The sequence below is a fragment of the Brachypodium distachyon genome, chromosome 1 (genome assembly GCF_000005505.3).
Source record: "Brachypodium distachyon strain Bd21 chromosome 1, Brachypodium_distachyon_v3.0, whole genome shotgun sequence".
NCBI classification, from domain to species: Eukaryota; Viridiplantae; Streptophyta; class Magnoliopsida; order Poales; family Poaceae; genus Brachypodium; species Brachypodium distachyon.
This window is the reverse complement of record NC_016131.3, coordinates 9,934,715-9,954,606: the sequence shown is the minus strand read 5'-3', so window position 1 is coordinate 9,954,606 and position 19,892 is coordinate 9,934,715. Positions and strand designations below refer to the sequence as shown.

Sequence of the window (19,892 nt, the reverse complement as noted above, 5' to 3'; positions counted from 1 at the left end):
TCCCTTATTACTTTGTTGGTTAGAAACTTTTTGTTAAACATGTGTATGAATTAAATATTAGGAGTTGACTCCGGACAAGTAAGATACCCAGACGGTATTTCTGAGTTGACCGGAGCAGTACCAGGCAAGTCGCATCCCTTGAACATGTCTTTGAAAATGATTTATGAAACTCGGCTTATTTCAAAATTCTTGCATGCCACCCAAAAATAAGATTTATAAATAAATATGTAAGTGGATCCGGTGGATCCACTAGTATGGTCAGTACTAGGTGGGCCGACCCGGACAGGGTTACGGCTTAAGTGTAATTCGGTGGGGAGGGAACTCAGGGTTCGGAGCAACCCGGATAGGGTTGGCGGAAAGTCAGAGCTCTTCTACATAGGGAAACCATATAAGGACAAACCAACTAGCGCTTACTTCAAAAGCGGCGCAGACCGTACTGACCATAGACCTGGAATGGGACAGGCTGAGCCGAACCATGCCAAGTAGCTGCCTCTGCCTGGGTGAGAAGGTGACTGTATCCGGGTAGGTGCAGACACCCTAGGGCGGGACCTACCGGTCAGGGGTCTCGACCCGCGGGCCTACGTAAGGCAAGGTGGCGAAGCAGTTGTAGTGTACGGGCTGGTTCTGGTTCTGGTTCCTTGGTCTAGTCGTGTGCATATGATTAGTGCGCCGACGAGGATTGACCAAGTGATGCTATGGGAAAAGCAGTACACCTCTTATCAGAGTTAGATGTGATATCACTCCTAACTTCCGGGTTTGGAAGTGCGTCGTGTGGGTTTTCCTCTAACATAGGATGTAAGATCCCACGTCGATCTGCCGCCAGTAGATTTTTCAAATAAAATATGGTTTTCAACAAAACCGTAAAAGAAATAACTTATTTTCGAATATAATTATTTTTGGTCTGACGGCTTGATGGTCTTCAAGGTTAGCTCATGCATAATGATTTCCGGCGACTTGCGGAGTACGTATTTTCATACGTACTCGGCCTTACTTCATATGTTGTTTTCAGAACCAATGATCATGGTGAGCCCCGACGAGGTAGAGGCCGGTACTTATGATGAGTCCGGTCCTTACTATGAATATGCTGAAGTGGAGTATGAGTATGAGGATGCCGCTGGCGAAGATGATGTTGCGTAGACCACCAGGAGGATAGTTCAAGATGGCCTAATAATGTCTAAATTAGAGGCACCTCTTGCCGTAGTGAGACTTGGAGACACTTTGAGTGTCCTTGTAATAAGACACCGTCTGCGAACAGTGAAGGTTTCTATTGTACATGCTACTGTTTTTCTCAAGTTGATCTTGACGTAACTCTGTACGTGGCGATTCTTCCGTTACGCTGACGTTGTCAGAGGTAACGGGGCGTCACACGGATATTATTTGTACGATTTAGGGCCAATGTGAGACATTTTGGTGTTGATGAGTTTAGTAAACTAGCTCTGCGTTTCATGTGGGTCAGTGGGTGTTTACAAGGTTGCTGTAGCTTTTAGCTCCCTTAACGGGCCCAAGCCTCCAGGTATCAAATATGGTCTCTATGCCCCAACTAGCCCAAAAGTAGTTCCCGCGACTGATCACGAGACACAAAACAAGCTGAAAAAAAGGCCGAATGACAGTTGACAGATGAAAATTAGGAGTGATAATCTGATAGAATCACGCGGATCGTCTACAACCTATCGCATTACGTGGAAAACGGAACAGAGCAAGACCGCGTCGCACCACATTTTTGCTGATTTGCATGTTGGCCACATGCATGCTCGCGCGCCGCGGAAGGAAATGGGTGCACCGTGCACGTACAGGAACTGGGGAAGTGGTCACTGGTCAGCGTGACTCGGTGGCGCTTTCGAGAATCGAACGGTTCGGTGGGCGAGTTGCCAGGTATCCTGCGGTGCGTTTCTGAGTTCTGACCAAAGCCGCGGGCAGTAGCCGATGTGCCTCTGTTCTTTGGGAGATTGGCTGGTTTACGCTCTTGCAGGTGCTTTCAGGCTTTGACAAACCAGTGGGATCCTACTTGGAGTGCTTGCGTATCCTTGCTTTCCGCAACCCCAGAAGATTGAGTATTTGATTCGTCAATGATTGACTGATCGCTCAAACTTTGACAGTCAAATGGTGGCCACACTTGATTGTCCTCCCCACCCATAGCTTGCCCCTCTTTTTGACGGAGCGTCGCTTGCCCTTTTTTTTAGTAACAACCGTTTGACATAGTTATAGTACTCTACAAACCTACTCCATCAGAAATCATTGGGCCCATGATTTTGACTTTGACACACGACCTAGATCCCAAACTCCCTGTATGTCAAATGAAGACCACGAGGAACTACCTCTCACTACCGACGATTCTCAGCTAGTCTCCTCGGTCCAAATTCCAGTCTGCAACCGACCAAGACTATCCAAGTCAAGATGTTGACCAATCGTAGCAGGGAAGAGTACTGTCTTGTTTTCCCTATAAATACATCTCCACCTCCTCCTCATTTTCCCGCAGCGCCAGACCAAGAAAACATATCCATCGCTCGCGTCGCCGCGCCTCCAATTCTCCAACCTCGAGGGAGCAGGCGACCAAGTCTGATCGGTAAATATATAACCATGGCGGAGAGGAAGAAGAGTAGCGGCAGCAGCGCGTCGTCGCCCGGCGCCTCGCCGTGCTATGACGACGAGGGCGAGACGAAGGTGCCCAGAGGGCACGTCCCGATGGTCACCGGCTGCGGCGAGCGCGTGGTGGTGCCGGTAAGGCTTCTCGCCGACCCCTGCGTCGCGGAGCTGCTGGAGACGGCGGCGCAGCTATACGGGTACGGTCAGCCGGGCGTTCTGCGGATCCCCTGCGACGCCGGGCATTTCCGTCGGGTCGTCGACTGCGCGCTGCAGAGAGCCGGCTAGCTAAGCAGTGGCCTTTGGCCTGGCGCGCGCCCTGACGAGAATACATGTAGTCATGTAGACCTATACAGTTACTGTATTACAGTACAGTGTAGATGAGCTTAATTGGACATGTAGTCACTTCTTTCATTGATCAATTCTTTGATGAATATACGAGGGAGATCCAAATTTCTTGAAAATGGTCATGCTAGTGTGTAAGAAGCCAAGAACAAACAGGTCGATGGTATGATCGGACCGTGATCTGCGGTGTTTGGAAGCAGGATGCGTCAAGATTTGGGCTAATCGCTAAAGTGCACCTCATTTCAACCGGCAAACATGAAAGGAATGAATTGCGAAGGCAACGGACGAAACGAATTGCACGGACCGGTGGAAACGACCGAAGTGCATCGCCGGGGGGTAAGTGCAAAAGTTTCACACTTGCTAGCCGGCCAAGTTTTAACATGTGCTGTTTCACTTAACCAGGAAGAAGACAACGTGTGGGGCCCACCACTTTGCCACGTCCACGTGCTGCTGTCTCCACCATGGGCCCCACCACTTTGCCACGTCCGTGTTCTCTCTTCATGGCTGCGCCCGTGCCCAAAGCCCCGACCAGAGTCATTCGGCGGCAGCGGCCTGGAAGCTCTGTTCCGCGGCGGCGTAGGTGTCTCGCAGCTTGTCTTCCCCGGCGCAGGTCTCCTCGAAGGTGAGTGAAGCAGATCTGGCAGGCCGGTACCATCGATCCGATTCCTATTTGCTGTCAATCGATTGGAGTTGCGTAGCTTGATTTCGTCCGTTCCCCTTTGCTAGGGTTTGGGTCCGTGGCTAGATTTGAGAGATGGAACCGCCGGTTCCCCTAGTGAGGAGGTAATTTCTTTCCCGTGAAACCTTAATTTCGTTAATTCCAGGCCGAATCGATGTATTTGGGGGTAGTGTAGTATAATTTCTGGTCGTTTGTAGGGTTGATCCGAGCGACAGAAGTGAGGTTGTGGCTGTGAAGTTTCGTCCTTGTGTTGCGAAGCTAGACGATGGTAGCACTGATTTGATTGAACGGAATTCAGTGGTTCAAATAAGAGTTGAGGTAGAAGGCATCACAGTTCAGAAATTCATAGCGGAATTGGGGGAAACCGTGGCATGGGGTTCAAGGCAAGAGGTTGAATTGTGTATGTATGGGGCAACAGATAATCTTGAGAGAATCACTACGAGTAGACAGCTGGTTGCAGCGATTGAAGAGGGGCGGACAGACAAGGAGGATGATCCAGAGGTGACCATATGGGCGGAGCTAATAGACGCTAGGGAGGACTCAGTTGTAGGATTTGTTCCGTCAAAAGATGGAGAGGCGTTGAACGATCAAGCTTTTCTAGCGAAGAGTGTTCCTATCAGGAACGTGGAAAATTACCAGATACCAGCGGATGCAGATTTGAATGGGGCGACTGGAGAAGCAACATTTGTTGATTGGAGTACAATTGATGTGGATCTGCCAAATGATTTTGATAACCACATTGTCGATGAGAAGGAAGTGTTCAAGATGTATTGGATTCCAGTTGATCCGGATCTGGATGCAGAAGAAGTGCCATCGCAGCCTACTGGCACCCCCCCTCCTGCTAGTGCAACTCGTCCTTACGGGCACGGTCCTACCAACGATGAAATTGCTGCAATCGAGAGGCTATGCGAAGAGGCCGCAAATGATGTTGATGATGAAAACGCAGAGGAGAATATTTATAAGTATGACTCAGAACATCCTGTCTTTGAAGTTGGCACATGCTGGCCTAGTATGAAGGAACTGAAGATGTGTTTCAAGACTTTATGTGTGAATAACGAGTTTGCCACTAGGACTGCTTGGACTGACCCGCACAGGTACTGCGTGAGATGCAAGGGGGTCGATGGCAACATGAAGCCTTGTCCATGGTATATGTCTGCCAGAAGGCTACAAGATGGGACTGCGATAAGGGTGAATCGGATGCCTTTCAAGCACCCATGTATGACTAATGCAAGGAGAATCACAAGAATGACTTCTCAAGCATGGGTTGCAGAAAAGGTTATGAAGGTGTTGAGTACAAAGTCTAACACAACAGCCAAGAGACTTAAGACTGATTTGGAAAAGGATTACAAGTGTACATTGAGTTATAGTACCGTGTGGAAAGGTAAGCAAAGTGCTATGAAGGAATTATATGGTGATTGGGGCAATACCTTCAGAATGCTGTACAACTTCAAAGCTGAAATGGAGAAGAGGTCCCTTGGTAGTATAGTCAAGATCGACATTGTTGTAAAAGATGGCAAGGTGTACTTTTCTAGGTTCTTCATGGCTATGTGTGCATGTCTTGATGGTTTCAAACAAGGATGCCGGCCATACCTGAGTGTTGACTCCACTGCACTTACTGGGAAGTGGAATGGGCAGTTGCCTTCGGCCATAGCCCTAGATGGCGCCAATTGGATGTTTCCTGTTGCTGTGGGTTTGTTTGAGAAAGAGACAGAGGATGATTGTACTTGGTTCTTAACTCAATTGCACAGGGCCTTGGGACCACTGCAACCCTTAGCAATATGCACAAATGCTCAAAAAGGTTTGGAGAATGCAGTGAAGAAGGTTTTTGCAGATGCAGAGCGGAGAGAGTGCTTTGGCCATATGTGGCTCAATTTGATCAAGAAATTTAAAGGAGAGATATTTGGAAGGATGTGGCCAGCAGCAAGATCTTATAGTGAAAGCACTTACAAGTATCATTTGGACAAGATGTTGGCTATTGAACCAAAATTTGGTGATTATCTGAGGATGTATCATTCCTTGATATGTTACAGAAGTGGATTTAACACAGAGATTAAGGTTGATCACATCAACAATCATTTGGCAGAATGTTTTAACAACTGGATCAGACATATCAAAGATCTTCCTGTTCATGAGCTTATGGACACTCTAAGGATCAAACTTATGGTTCTTTTTAATAAGAGGAGAACTCTCTCTACCATGTGGCATGGTGATAAGACACCACCTGTTGTTCAACAGGTGGTATGTAGGAGTAGAAAACTTGGGCACCTCCATGTTATGAATGCAGCCTATAACACTGCTGAAGTTCTTGACACCGAAAAGAAGAGGAGACATGTAGTCAAGCTAGACCTACGTGAGTGCACGTGTCTTGAGTGGCAGGCAACTGGAAAACCATGTGGGCATGCTCTTGAAGTGTTGGTTGGTCGAACCACTTTGATGATGGGTGAATTTCTGCATGAGTATTACTCAATTGAGCGATTTAGGGCAGCATATGCCGGAGTTATTGAGCCATTAATTGATCAGTAACAATGGCCTGAAGGGGACCTAGGATTTGATTTTTTTTTTCCCTTGATAACTAGGAAAGCTGGTAGGCCAAAACATAAGCATTTCAAAAGTTTTTTGGAGAGAGGTGGCAAGAAAGGAACAAAAGGTCAGAAGAAGGGCCAAGGGGGAAAGAAAGGTGAAGAATCGATTTGTGTAGATACTGGTTAACAAAGACTGGTAGGCCAGGACACCAACAGAGATGCTCGAGATGTTTTGCTTTGGGGCATCATGCTGGATCTTCAAAATGCGTGATGAGCGGGCCGCCGCCGAAGAGGTTTGCTTTAATTAACCGTTACTCATAATTTACACTTTGAAATCATTTTTGCATGTTTTTTATTCGCTGTTTTGCACAGGCTGTGTGGAGAAGCGAGGGCTCAACCAGAAGGATTTTTTGAAATCTTTGATAGACAAAACCGAACTGCCTGAAGATGACAATTCGGATGCAGACTGGGCTTGTGTAGAGAGTTCAGAAGAAGAAAGTTCAGAACAAGAGAGTTCAGAAGATGATATTTCAGCTGACGAGACTGAAGCTGAAGATTATGACTGGCCTGAAGATGCCCCTGCTGCTAATTATGAAGATGAAGCCCCAGAAGATGTCCCTGCTACTGCTGGTGTTGCCCCAGAAGTGCAAGATGCTCCTGAAGATGTTGCCCCTGAAGTGCAAGCTGCTGCTGCTGCTATTGGGGGGAAAAGAAAGGGAATTCCTAAGAAGCTTGTGACTTTAGAGGAACTGCCCAAGAAGAAGAGAGTCCAGGTTGTTCAGAAGAAGAGAGCCCCTATTGTCGCCCCTGGGGAGAAAAAGGAGAGAGCCAAACCTGCTGTTGCCACTGGGGACCAAAAGAAGAGAGCCCAACTGAAATCTTTGAGTGACTTGTAATTTATGGCCGTGATGCCACTCTTGTTGCTGTATCTGTCGAAACATGTAGTCGTCTTCAGAAAATGTTGCTGCTGTATGTGTCTTAGTGATTTTTAAGACTCTATTCGAAATTGAAGTTTCTCCAAAATGGATTCTGATTTCCGAAATGGAATGCGCATGCAAACTTTAGGCTACTCAGGAAATTTCAATTCGTTTTGAGAAAAGTTGAAATTTTGAATCCACCAAAAGGATGCTCCTTTCAAGGGCTTTAGCAGCCCAAAATGGGCGATTTTGGAGACACCCTAAAAACCCGACTTTCTCTAAAATGGAATCTGATTGCAGAAATGGAATGAGAATGGAAAGTTTAGGGTACTCAGGAAATTTCACTTCGTTTTGACAAAGTATGGTATGAATTTCAAATTCAAATTGCATTTGACTAACGGTTCACAAACTAAGTGCATTTTGAAACGAAAATGACTTTTCAATTACAAAAATGTAATGTGCATGGACAGTGTAGGCTACTCACGAAATTGTAGAACGTTTTGACAAAGTTTGATATGATTTGCAAATTCAAATCAAATTTGAATTGCAGTTTTCAAACGAAGTACAATTTTAAATGAAGATAACTTTCTGTAATTTTTTATGTGGTAAACTTGTGATTAAATATGAACCCTTGCCAACATTCAGAATTTTCAGACAACGTATTCATATTATTTTCATTTTTCGAAAAAAGTGCAACAATAATTACATTAATGTATGAAATAAAGTTAACTTTGTCCAGAAAATCTGAAAATTGGTGAGTTAATTTTAAATGTACCCTAAATACTTGAGAAAAATTCTCGAATCATTTTCAAACATGGAAGACCCAGATATCTTCTCATTTCATTCAAATTTAATCAATTTAATCGTTTTGAAATTCAAATTTTTTTTCAAAAAAATGACATTTTTTTTAAAAAAAAGTTTTACATTCGTGTATAACAACCCAAATGTAGTAAGTGTACCAATTTTGAGATGATTTGGAGAAACTAATACGATGACAAATTCAAAAAGTGTTCGGTTCCCCAACATCTCGGTAAGAGTTTCTAAAACTCTGATTGAGATGTGTCCGTTTACACACGAAGTAGTTTATGATTTTTCGATAACCTTCTGAATTTTTTTTTGTGGTAACCTTATTGCAATTATATGACCCTTGCAAAAATTGAGAATTTTTTTGCTTATTTTTCATATTATTAACATTTTTTTGGAAAAGGGTGTAACAGAAAAGTCACATTAAATGGGTAAAACACATGTAATTTTCAAATTATGTGTTTTGAAACTTAGTGCATTAGAATTAACTAAGTCCAATATGACCTTTTCATACAGCTTGCACCCTAAGATTACATAGCTAACATTGATTTATCTATTTTTCACTGAAATGTGCAGTAATTAAAATAATGTACGGAATATATAGCAAAACATATCCAGAAATTCTGAAAATCGCTGAGAACTATGTAAATATATCGTACAGGTTACAAAAAAAAATTCTTGGACACATTCTATTATAAAAAGTATACGAAATGCACATTTTGGTTAGAAACACAGAAAGTGTAACGATGCCCCAAACTTCTCTTCCTATAAAAACCTGAACATCCATTCTCTTTCGATATACCTGCTCTACCACACTGGTCTGCACCCCGTCCCTACTTCAGGCGCGACCCGAGCTCGACTCCAACGGTTAACGAGAGCATGCCCAGGCTGGGGGCAAACTTTTTTTTATCTCCGGGCCTCGTCTCCTCCGGCCCACTACACGGTAATAGATAAAACGCACGTAGCCTTCGACTTCGTACGCGTCCGGCGCCCTCAAGCCCACGAAATGGGGAATATCCATTTCGCACCGGCGGGAAATTCCGGCGCCATTCCTGCCGTTTTTGCCTTCTTACACACTCCTCCTCTTATTCACTCCTCCTCCTCCACTCATCCACTCCTCCTCTATTATCCACTCATCCTCCCCCTTCTTCCCAACAAGCCTCCCCTGCCGCCCGAAATCCCGGGGGAGGTCCCCTTCTTGGCACGGTCGCGCCCCGGCTGCGCCGACGGCCCAGGGGAGGTCCCCCGCTGGGCGCAGTCGCGCCCAGGCTGCGCCGACGGCCTGTGCAGCCTTGTCGTCACCACCTCGGTCGTGTCGCGGGTTGGAATCCCCCCCGCGCTATGCAGCCCGTGCGGCCACCACTTCGCTCCCGCGCGGCCGCTACTCCAACTCATCGCCACCGCGAGCCCCTGCCTCTGATTCGTCGCGCGGCGCGCGGAAACTTCCGTGTGAGATAGTGCTCCTCGTCGACATTGGGGTCGCCATTTCCGCATGTCAAGCATGGGGGGGACCCCATGGGAGGCTCGATTCTGTGCACTCGGAGCTGCTGTTGAGATGTGCTATGCTGGCTCCGCGGAGACACGCTCGCGAGCGGCGGAGACCGAGGCGGTGGGCAATCGAGCTTCTGTTTTGCAGCAAGGGCAGGTTGCGGTTGGAGCTGGAGGTGGCAAGGAACTGGTCGAAGACGAGGGTTTGATCTTCATCAGCAACATCGAGGGTCGCCAGTACCATTTGTCTTTGCTTGGCGGCCCCATTGATGCCTTCACCGAGCTCGGGTCACCGATTGGGGCCGCACTGTTTGTCATGGCTGGCGCCTTCTGTTTGCTTGGTGGAGGGGGCGTGATGATGAGGGCACGCGCCGAGCCCCGCGCCGTAGGCGCAACTGAGTCAAGGTGATGGGCTCTGTCGACAGAGCTTTCGACAGGGCCAGAAGAAAGGGGCGCCCAGTAGTCAAGAAAGTGGTGGTAGGGATAGCCCGATGCGACTAGTTTCCTTGTGCAGGTTTTTGTTTAAAACAAGGAACTAAAGCTAGCGCATTCTCTTTTGGTTTGTACTTAGGGAAATGACCGTAGTGAGATGGACGCCCGTTGTGAAATCCTAGGCTAAGCGCATTCTCTTTTGTACTTAGGAAAATGACCGTAGTCAGATCCTAGGCTAAGCGTTGCCAATGTGCAATTGCATATATGCTCCTTTTAACCAGTATGTAAGGGTGTAAGCATGACTACTAATGCAATATATGAACTATTTCATCTTTATGTCACATCTTTTGCATCACATTGATTTGTGCCAAAACATAACATGATTCCAACATCACAGCCACATGTCTAATTAAAAAACTGATGAAACCACATGGGCCAAATGTCTCACAGTTTCGAAACTAATAACATAATATAAACAACAGCCACATGGTCGGCATACATGCTTCACAACATCTTATACAGGACAGCTGCTAAGGTCACTGCAACGCTGAAGCTTGCGACTGCGAAACACTTCACTTCATCGAAGTTCTTCTTCTCTGATTCCAGCATAACTTCCAGCCCACATATCATCTTCTCCTTCTCTCCAATCTTGCCTTCTAGTTCCTCAATCAATTGATCTTGACAAGCCAACTCACACTCAAGCAAGATTATGTCTTTGTTCTTCCTCTTCTCTTCCAGCAACTCAGCCTCAAGTTCGGATAGCTTTGCCTCCAATCCATGGTTCTCCCCAGCGGCCTCGGCCACGTCCAAACCACCTTCCAAATAGCGTAGATACGATGGGTCTTCAAAAGCTTTGTCGTACTGCCCTCATCATAATCATCCTCCAACGAACCAGCCAACAGCAATGACAATATACATCTTCCGGAAACCAACAAATTGGGAAAAATGAACAAGAAATCTTACCCTGTCTTGCCGGGTCGAAGTGCAGGATGCCGAATCCAGCAGCCAGGACATCATCGAAGTTCCACCTTCATGAGTAAAATCAATGTTAAATTGACGAAGAACCCTAGCTCCTAACGGTCAAATCGGGGCGAAATTGGGGCAAATTGATGGTGCCATGATCAAATCAAGCTCTAAACGATGAAATTGGGGAAGAACCGTACCTCGTGTCCAGACTAGGCCGGCGATTGGGGAAGAAACCTAGGTACTTGCCCGGGGGCGGTGCCCGCGACGTGGCTGCTGGGCCGGGTCTGGCAGCGAGGCGGGGGCGGAGCTTGCGGCGGCGGTACACGGTGGGGAAGCTAGGGGCGGGCGGCTTCTTCCGGCGATTGGGGCAGTCCCTAGCTCCATCAGTGAGGCTGTCGGCGGTCTGGCTCGGCAGCTGGGCTGGGGCTGCCGACGAGGCGGGGGCGGTTGGGGCTGGCGGGGCTTGCGGTTTTGCTTGCGGGGCGACCGGCTCGGCCGGGGTTGTCGGGACGGTACTAGGGTGGCGACCGGCCGTCGCCGGGAATGAAGGCAGCGCTAGGGTGGAGGCCGGGCCCGAGGGGGGTGCCCGATTTGACGGTGGGACCCACTAACTAACCTTAATTATCGAACTAACCTAATAGGCACGTTACTCCTTAAACCAGGTGTTTTTCTTTTTTGCACTTACCCCCCCCCCCCACACCCCCGCCGGCGATGCTTTTCGGTCGTTTCCACCGGTCCGCGCGGTGCGTTTCGTCCGTTCCCTTCGCAATTCATTCCTTTCATGTTTGACGGTTGAAATGAGGTGCGCTTTAGCGATTAGCCCTCAAGGTTTAGATGCCAGTTTGTTTTTTCGTGCTATCTCGTGGTTGGTTGTTTCTATTGGATTTTTTCGACGGTCTTCGTCCGATTTTGGATAAGTAACTGGTATGGATCAGACGACGTTTACATCCATGGCGGGTGCAGTAAGCTTCCTCCACAGTTTCTTTTTGACTACTGCGGCGTGCCAGCGGCGGCCAGAGCCGGGGGTCATTCATGTTGTGGTCTGCTCCACAACTTTTTTCGGCTATCGCGACAGCAAGCCTACTTAATTCAAAGCTTCTTGTTCATTTTTTAAATCAGTTTTTGCAACCGAAAAGTCACAGTTAAAATTAGTCGACGTGCTTGGTTGTCGGATCTTAATCAAACGATAGCATGTGGGAGAGATAGAGTGTGAGGGGATGACTCTCAGAATTTAATCTAACTGTTCTTATACGTCACTTAGATTTAAAGACTTTGCTTAAAAATTAATCAGATGACTAAGAAATAGACACGTCCTTTTAAAATAGACCACGTCGCATTTGGCATTACGATGGACTACTATGATCCATCTTCTTTTTTACCTACTTTATCATGTTGTCATATGGCTAAACCAACTTTTTTAATGCTTTCATGTCTATTTTTATTTGAGAATAACAATCTCGCTTTATTGATTCATAAAGGAAAGTACAATAGATCCTTGCTAAAACTAAAAAAGTTTAGTCATGCCTTCAAAATCAACTCAAGATCTGTCCTAAGCATCTTGACATTCCTCCTTGTTCGATGACAAAATTGCAAAATACCAGCCTTCACATGCTGGAGTTTAGTACCACAAATATTAATAGCCGCAAAATGAGTCGTCGTATTTGCAAAATCTCACAAAAGGCTATTTCGGTCGATCGATCGAGTTCTTAGGACCAAGCTAGTCGGTTCCTTAATGTCCGACTGAACTATATGGTGCTTGGTGTAAGTTGAACCCTGAACCATGAAACCGTCCATAATAAACCTTAAAGATTTTACAACTTTTTCGTGTGAACCCTGACCTGGTTTTGGTCAAAGCTTGAGGTTTTTCCAAAAGTATAAATATTCATATGCGCAAAGAATGCTACGAGACTATTACGATTTTTGTACATACACCAATTATTATATTTTACAAATAACTTGTTATTGATTCTTAATCTATAGCATCACGTATGTTCATGATATTTGTAAAATTCCTAAAACTGTAAAAGTACAAAACCTCTCTAAATAACTAGGTTAAGATTTGGAGGCTGGTTTCGTCTTTGAGCATTTTCAAACAATTCGAAAAATTCATGCATGTGGCGAATATGATAAAGTTTGAACCAAAACAATACATTAAAATTTGTGTTCTATACAAAAACACAAATTATAAATGAATTCCTGTCGCCATTTATGCACAGGACATAAATAGCCATATGTTTCAATGTTACTTTCCACATTATGATTTCATCCCCTACAAACATGTTCTATTTATTTTTCATATTTTGGCTTTTATACTATACTTTTGAAAATAAAGTTCCGTGTTGAATACAAACGATTTTGCAGTGCAGAGTTCAAGTTGGACCGAGCACAATAGTTAAACTTTTGAAATAGTTTTTCTCACGGTTTAAAGGTTCATATTTGCGCGGGACATAAGAGTACAAATATACTCCCTCCATTTCACAAAGGTTGGCGTATTTTGTTTCTTTAAGACAAGGCTTTGACCCAAAAATACATTATTAATATGTAACATATATGATACAAAATCATGATTATTAGAAAGAATTTTTAAAGACGAATCTATTGATATAAATTTTATGTATGTAAAAACACATATTAATAGAGTTATCATTAGTCAAATCCTAGTCTTAACGAAATAAAATACGACGACCTTTGTGAAATGGATAAAGTATGTCACACCAGATTCATGATTTTTTTTATCGTCGCGGTGTTCCGTGTGACCAATGATTCTGAGTTTTTGGACCCAACTCCATGTTGTTGAATCAATGGCCAATGATTTTGGACTTTTTTTTGAGAATAAATGATTTTGGACTTTGACACTCGAGGTTGCTAGATCTCAAACTCTCCATAGGTCAAAAGAAGATGCCCGGCGGAATGAACTGCCCTCCATGTTCAAAAAAGAACTGCAAGAAATGATCGGGGAATTACCGCTAGTCTCCTCTATCCAAACTATATTCTCCGACTTGCCTAAAAAAGAAACTATATTCTCCAACCGGGGGCCAAGACTATCCACGTCACGACGTTCAACGCGTTGACTCAACGCGTTGCTAGATCTTGTTTCCCGTATATATGCCCCTCCGCCTCCTTGTCATTTTCTCGCAGCTAGCGCAACCCCAAAACATCATCAATCGCTCGCCGCACCGCACGGCCCGCACCTCCAAGTCTTCTGCCAACCTCGACCGAGGCGATCGATATATCAAGTCTGAATAATTCAGACTGTCTGAAGCGGCATGGTGTGGAGGAAGAAGAGTGGCAGCAGCGAGTCGTCCTCACCCGGCGTGTCGCCGTGCTACGACGACGAGGGCAAGAAGGTCCCGAGAGGGCACGTCCCGGTGGTCACCAGCAGCGGCGAGCGCGTGGTGGTTCCCGTGAGGCTGCTCGCCGACCCAGGAATCGCGGAGCTGCTGGACATGGCTGCACAGAGGTACGGGTACGACCAGCCGGGCTTGCTGCGGATCCCCTGCGCGGCAGCACATCTCCGCCGGGCCATCGACAGCGCGCTGCAGAGAGCCGACCGGCTAGGCGGCGGCGTCTAACCTCACTACGAGAATAGATGCACATATATACAGTGTAGAGGGATGTACTTAAGTAGTTGGATACATATGAGCTGTTACGGTACCCCTATACTGTTAAAGGGGTGGGAAGCAGTACTTAAATCTGAACCATCGGTTTGTTAAGGGTAGAATAGACATTCCCATTTAATAAAAGAATTAAGGGTAACAGATTTTTCTTTTTGTACGCGAATAGCGGTTCCTAATGGGCTGAAGCCCGTTTGCGCTCTCTTCACCAAGCCTCATCGTGTTCGTTCAGCATCCAGCCGCTTGACTCGCGTGCCCTGCCGCCGGACTCAGCCGTCGGCGCCGTCGTTGACCTCGCCGGCAAGCCATGCACCGCAGGCAGGAGCGATAATACACGGCACTTCCGGCCGTCCCATATGAACCCCTAGGCCGATCGATGTCGCCGGAGCAGCGCGGGCAGAACGCTCTCGTGCATGTACGCCATAGCTGGCTCGGCTTGTTCCAAGAAGGCGGCAACGACCAGAAACCTAGACCTATTCGGGTGTGGGCCGTGCGCGAGCAGCGGGTTGGCTAAAAAATTTAACGTTAATTTCCAAATAACTAGCTGTATACTGCTCTACCCGACCGAGCAGTACAGCGTGTATTAGGCTGCCGCTGGACCGTTCGATCAAGTTGAATAGACGGCTGGTACCATAGAACAGCTCTTTTTATCGATCAATTCTTTGATGAATACAGTATATACCAAAATTTCTTGTAAATGCCCGTGCTAGCTAGCTAACTGCGCAAGAAGCCAAGAACAAACATATTGTATGATCTCACCTTGCTCTGTGGTTTCTCCATGGAAGCAGGCACGTCAAGATTCAGATGGGGATTCCTTAAAAATAAATAGTTAAAGCACATCTCAGTTTCATTTTTTCACACTGCTAGTGGACTTCAGGTCTGTGCCTACTAATTTACTCAATCAACCTTTCTTGAATATCCTTCAAGCTGTACTGAATTTGATGGTGTTCGTTTTTTTTTTTTGCAATATGATGTATTTCAATGTATGGGCCTTATAAATCCGAAGGGAGCGAGCAATTGTATTCTAGTTGTGGTTGTGTACATGGATCGATATAGAGGCATGCGGGATTACCTCCTTTTGATATTTTCTAGCCTTCATATTTTTCTTGTTATTCTTGTGTGAAACAACGTTTGCTCACGGTAGCAAACGACATTCTTTCTTTCTTTTCGAAATCTGGAAACTAACATTATTCACCATAGTCACAATAACAAACAACATTCCAAGTGAGATTTCCCCTACAGCAAAATAGCATTAGATAAATACTTATATGGAAAGAAAAGGTAGCATAGCATGGTCATAAGTTCATAGCTCACACGGACCTAATACTACTCCGTGGTTCAGACTCGAAAGAGAAAAAAGACGTGCATCAAAGCGCCAATCAAAAGCGCGTTATCTCCGGCTTATAATTAGCTCTAAATTAACGTCTTCTAAATATGAATTTATGCATGTGGGAAAAACTGCACGATGAACATGGAAAGATCAGGGCACGCGGTTCGTTGCCACATCTGTTGAGCATGAAGCAACTAAAGACGACAGAGAAGGAAGGTAAATCACGAGATCGAGGCGAGGCATATAGATGGAAATGAATCAAGAACGATGAAAACGCTGCTGGATGCATGCATATATCCTGTTGTATATGCAATTATGCATTGCTTGCAGCGGAGTCTTTTCCGGGAATATCATCAAATTAATCGCCTTTATTCCATTCCTTGGCAAGCTGTCAATGATGTTCCACAGCGGGATGGCACCCGCGGACCGATCGCGCTGGCCGATTAAACGCAGGCTGCTGGCCGGCCGGGGGGTGATCTGTCCGGGCCTGCCGTAGTCCCCCACCGGCAGGCCATGGTGAGTCTCCATGGATCGGCGGTCGTCCGGGCAGGCAGGTACGTCCTGGCCTTGGTCATGCCGGCTTGCTTCGTGATATGGATGGTCTTCTTCTTCTTCCCGTTTCCGTCGCCTGAGGTCGACGTCGTTCGGGAGAGTTTCCAGGCCAACATTAATTCGTCCGCGGGGCAACAACGGACCGTTGACGCGCCGCCGCCGCCGGCACGCCAAGAAAGGGCAGAGACACCGTCGCCACCTCCTCCGGCACGTCAAGAAAGAATAAGTCAGGCGAGGAAGCCGGCGAGGAAGACCGAGGTCGACAGGTGCGCCGGACGGTACATCTACATCCACGATCTGCCTCCCCGGTTCAACTCTCACCTGATCCGTGACTGCCGGACCCTGTCCGAGTGGACCGACATGTGCAAGCACATGGCCAACGCCGGCATGGGCCCGCAGCTGACGCGCACCGGAGGCGTGCTCCCGGCAGCCGGCTGGTACGACACCAACCAGTTCGCCCTGGAGGTGATCTTCCACAACCGGATGAGGAACCAGTACGACTGCCTGACCACGGACGCCTCCCGCGCCGCGGCCTTCTACGTGCCCTACTACGCCGGGCTCGACGTCGGCCGGCACCTGTGGGGCGTCCAGTTCAACAACACCGTCCGCGACGCGCTCGCGGACGACCTCGTCCGCTGGCTCCGGGCGTCCCCAGCCTGGGCGGCGCACGGCGGGAAGGACCATTTCCTCGTGGCCGGCCGCATCACGTGGGACTTCCGGCGCGAGGACCAGGACGGGCCGGGCGAGTGGGGCAGCCGGCTGCTCGTCCTCCCGGAGGCCAGGAACATGACGATGCTTGTGATCGAGTCCAGCCCGTGGCACGGCAACGACGTCGGCGTGCCTTACCCGACCTACTTCCACCCGTCCCGTGCCGCGGAGGTGGCCTCGTGGCAGAAAGCCGTGCGGCGCGCGCGCCGGCCGTGGCTCTTGGCGTTCGCGGGCGGGGCGCGCGCCAGCAGCGGCAACATCACCAACGTCCGCGACGTGATCATGGACCAGTGCGCGCGGTCGCGGCGGTGCGGGCTCCTGCGGTGCGACGGGGCCGGCCGGCGCAACGATTGCTACGCTCCGGGCAACGTCATGCGGCTGTTCAAGAAGGCCGCCTTTTGCCTGCAGCCGCAGGGGGACTCGTACACGCGCCGGTCGGCGTTCGACGCCATGCTGGCCGGCTGCGTTCCCGTCTTCTTCCACCCGGGCTCCGCCTACGTGCAGTACCGGTGGCACCTGCCGGCAGACCAGCGTGCGTACTCGGTGTTCATTCCGGAGGACGGGCTGCGCAACGGGACGATCAGGATCGAGGACGTGCTACGGCGGTTCCGCGCCAAGGAGGTGGCCGCCATGAGGGAGCAGGTGGTCAGGACGATACCCAGCATCGTGTACAGGGACCCGAGGGCCACAGCGGTGACGGGAGGGTTCAGGGACGCCGTGGACGTTGCAATCGACGGCGTCATCGAGAGGGTGAGGAGGATCAAACGAGGGCTGCCTCCCTCGGATGAGGAGCATGAGTGGGATGCCTACTTTTGACAGTATACTCTAGACACAGATCAGAAGATGAAATGCGACAAAGTATGTGCACCCGAACTAAAACAGACCTCGTTAAAAATAGAGAAAAAGAAATTGTGTCTCGATTGTCTGCAAAGTCTAGAGATGCTCCTGAACTCGCAATCGTATACATTTGGTACCTCGATGGTCAAACAGGATACTTTTAATTTCTCTCACGGATTTGAACGGTTTTGATTGTTTTTTATTACACGTGATGCGGTTTTTCCTTCGAATTTTTTCCTGAGACTTTTCTGCCAATTGAGAGACCAAAGATATTAAAATGTTTTCATACCAAAAAATTCATCTGATCAAGATGCCAATTAGGAGAGTCGAAGTCACCAAGTCAAGTAATAGTCAATTGATGAAATGATCAAAGAAATGGAAAAAAGAGAAACATTTCCACACGACCTTTCGCTCATTCATATTCTATTAATTATAAAAGATCTTTCCTAGTTATAAAGATTGTAGGTAGTGGAGTGTGTCCACTCCTTCTTAGCCATCCTCTTCTCACGTCCAACAACTCGGACCTAACAAGTCGAAACATGCAATCCCATAAGGTCGAGTAATAAACGATAAGCTGACAAACCTCCTTTTTGTTGGGCTGGTCCCTCCACATGGAGGTGGTGAGTTGGCAAGCCAACGAAGCCCAAAAGTCCAGATCGCGTGAATCATTGATCTCAGCACCATCCAATGACTGAGATGCCTCATTGAGAGAAGAAAAAAGAGAGAAATCCTAACCTTGCTTCCTCAGTTCAAAGGGTCCTTTTAACGGGGTGGCTGTACACTCCTCACTATCAACCCCCACCTTCCTAGCCACACGTTTGCTCCTTCCCTCCTCACTCTTTCTTATTAATCATTGTTCTTTCTTATTAATCAGTGTTTTTTAAAGTAGAAGTGGACATGTGACTGGACAACACGGTGGGTATAGATAGGTTGGGGGGTAACGGGAGGTTTGGCAGGGTCCTTTGCTGTGTGGTGACGGAGCAAATGGAGAGAGCGGCACACACCCACAACCATAGAGAGGAAAAGAAACTCAGTTAGCTAGTCAAAACACCGCGCGGAAAAGCAGAGCCCCTGCGTCGCCCTCCTCGGCGACACGGGGGAACCCTAGCACCGCCGGGCTCTAGGCCCCCTTCCTCCTTCCTCCCGCGCAATGCCACCGCCGGAGGGGTGCCGGCGAAGCCGGGCACACCCTGGGAAGGTGGCGGCGGGGCGATTTTTTCACCTCCCCTGCAGGCGCGCGGCGCGTGGAGCCGGCTCTCCCGCGGGGCCGCCGGCACGGGGAAGTTGGCGCGGGCCGGGGCGGGCGCGGGCCTACGTGCGTGCCGACGCGGGGTGGCCGGAAGTGGGGCACATGCAGCGCGGCCAGCGGGGGCGCGGGCCGGATCTAGGCTGTGGTGTGGCTCCGCAGGCTTGGCGGCTTGGCTGGCCGGCTGTGAGCGGGCGCTGGAGTGCGTGTGGCTGCCGTCGTGTTGGCCGTCTCGGTGGTCGGCGGTGGGCGGGCCCGATCTAGGCGTGGCCTGCAGCCTGTGAGGGGCTCGAGGCACCGGTTTGGCGTGCGCGGCCGGCTCGGTGGCCTGCGTGGGCGGCCCCCCTGGGCTTGGCGGGCCTGGTCAGGCTGCCATGTTCCACGGTTTGTGTGGCCATGTTGGCGTGGCCTGATCCGGTGCGTGGGGCGACTGCGGCGCCCTGGCCGGTGCCCGGTGGTGATTTGGCGTGTGGCGTTCGGCGAGCTTCGCCGGCGCTCTCTGTGATGCGGTGGCCTCTGGTCAGCCTCAGCTATTCGCTCCTTTCCGCGGTGGGTTTGGTGGCAGCGGGTGAAAACCCAGCATCGATGGGGTCGGTGCTGGCGACGACGGCGTCCTCGGGCATCGCTTCCTTCTTGAAGGCGTCGCTGTGCAGCTCCGCCACATCCCACCTTTCGCAAACGAGGTGACTCCGAGCGAAAGCTCTGTTCCGGTTTCCGGGTCGGGTAACGGCGACGTCCTCGGACGCCGCGTCCTCCTTGGAGGCGTTGCCTTTGGACACCTCGTTTGGCGGTGCAATTTGCTTGCTGTGGTCCTGGCCAGGGAGGGCGACTTTGCGCTACACGGGCTTGCTTGTGCGCGAGCCGTTCTCGTC

General features: G+C 48.7%; 3 protein-coding genes across 3 annotated transcripts; all 3 read left to right on the top strand.

Moving 5' to 3' along the window:
- Window positions 1-2,482: 2,482 nt before the first annotated feature.
- On the top strand, window positions 2,483-3,066 carry LOC100841888 (auxin-responsive protein SAUR71). The gene has a single exon (XM_014896631.2). The coding sequence runs from the start codon at window positions 2,578-2,580 to the stop codon at window positions 2,866-2,868; it is 291 nt and encodes a 96-aa protein (XP_014752117.1). The 5' UTR covers window positions 2,483-2,577; the 3' UTR covers window positions 2,869-3,066.
- Window positions 3,067-13,999: 10,933 nt separating this feature from the next.
- LOC100841580 (auxin-responsive protein SAUR71) lies at window positions 14,000-14,305 on the top strand. Its single transcript, XM_003559567.1, has one exon. It carries the CDS (start codon window positions 14,000-14,002, stop codon window positions 14,303-14,305), a length of 306 nt encoding a protein of 101 aa, XP_003559615.1.
- Window positions 14,306-16,190: 1,885 nt separating this feature from the next.
- On the top strand, window positions 16,191-17,753 carry LOC100841276 (xyloglucan galactosyltransferase KATAMARI1 homolog). The gene has a single exon (XM_003559566.4). It carries the CDS (start codon window positions 16,191-16,193, stop codon window positions 17,751-17,753), a length of 1,563 nt encoding a protein of 520 aa, XP_003559614.1.
- The last annotated feature ends 2,139 nt before the right edge of the window (window positions 17,754-19,892 follow it).

Excerpts from the sequence above, each read along its gene's own strand:
- LOC100841888 (XM_014896631.2), top strand. The coding sequence starts at position 2,578 with ATGGCGGAGAGGAAGAAGAGTAGCGGCAGCAGCGCGTCGTCGCCCGGC.
- LOC100841276 (XM_003559566.4), top strand. The coding sequence starts at position 16,191 with ATGGTGAGTCTCCATGGATCGGCGGTCGTCCGGGCAGGCAGGTACGTC.
- LOC100841580 (XM_003559567.1), top strand. The coding sequence starts at position 14,000 with ATGGTGTGGAGGAAGAAGAGTGGCAGCAGCGAGTCGTCCTCACCCGGC.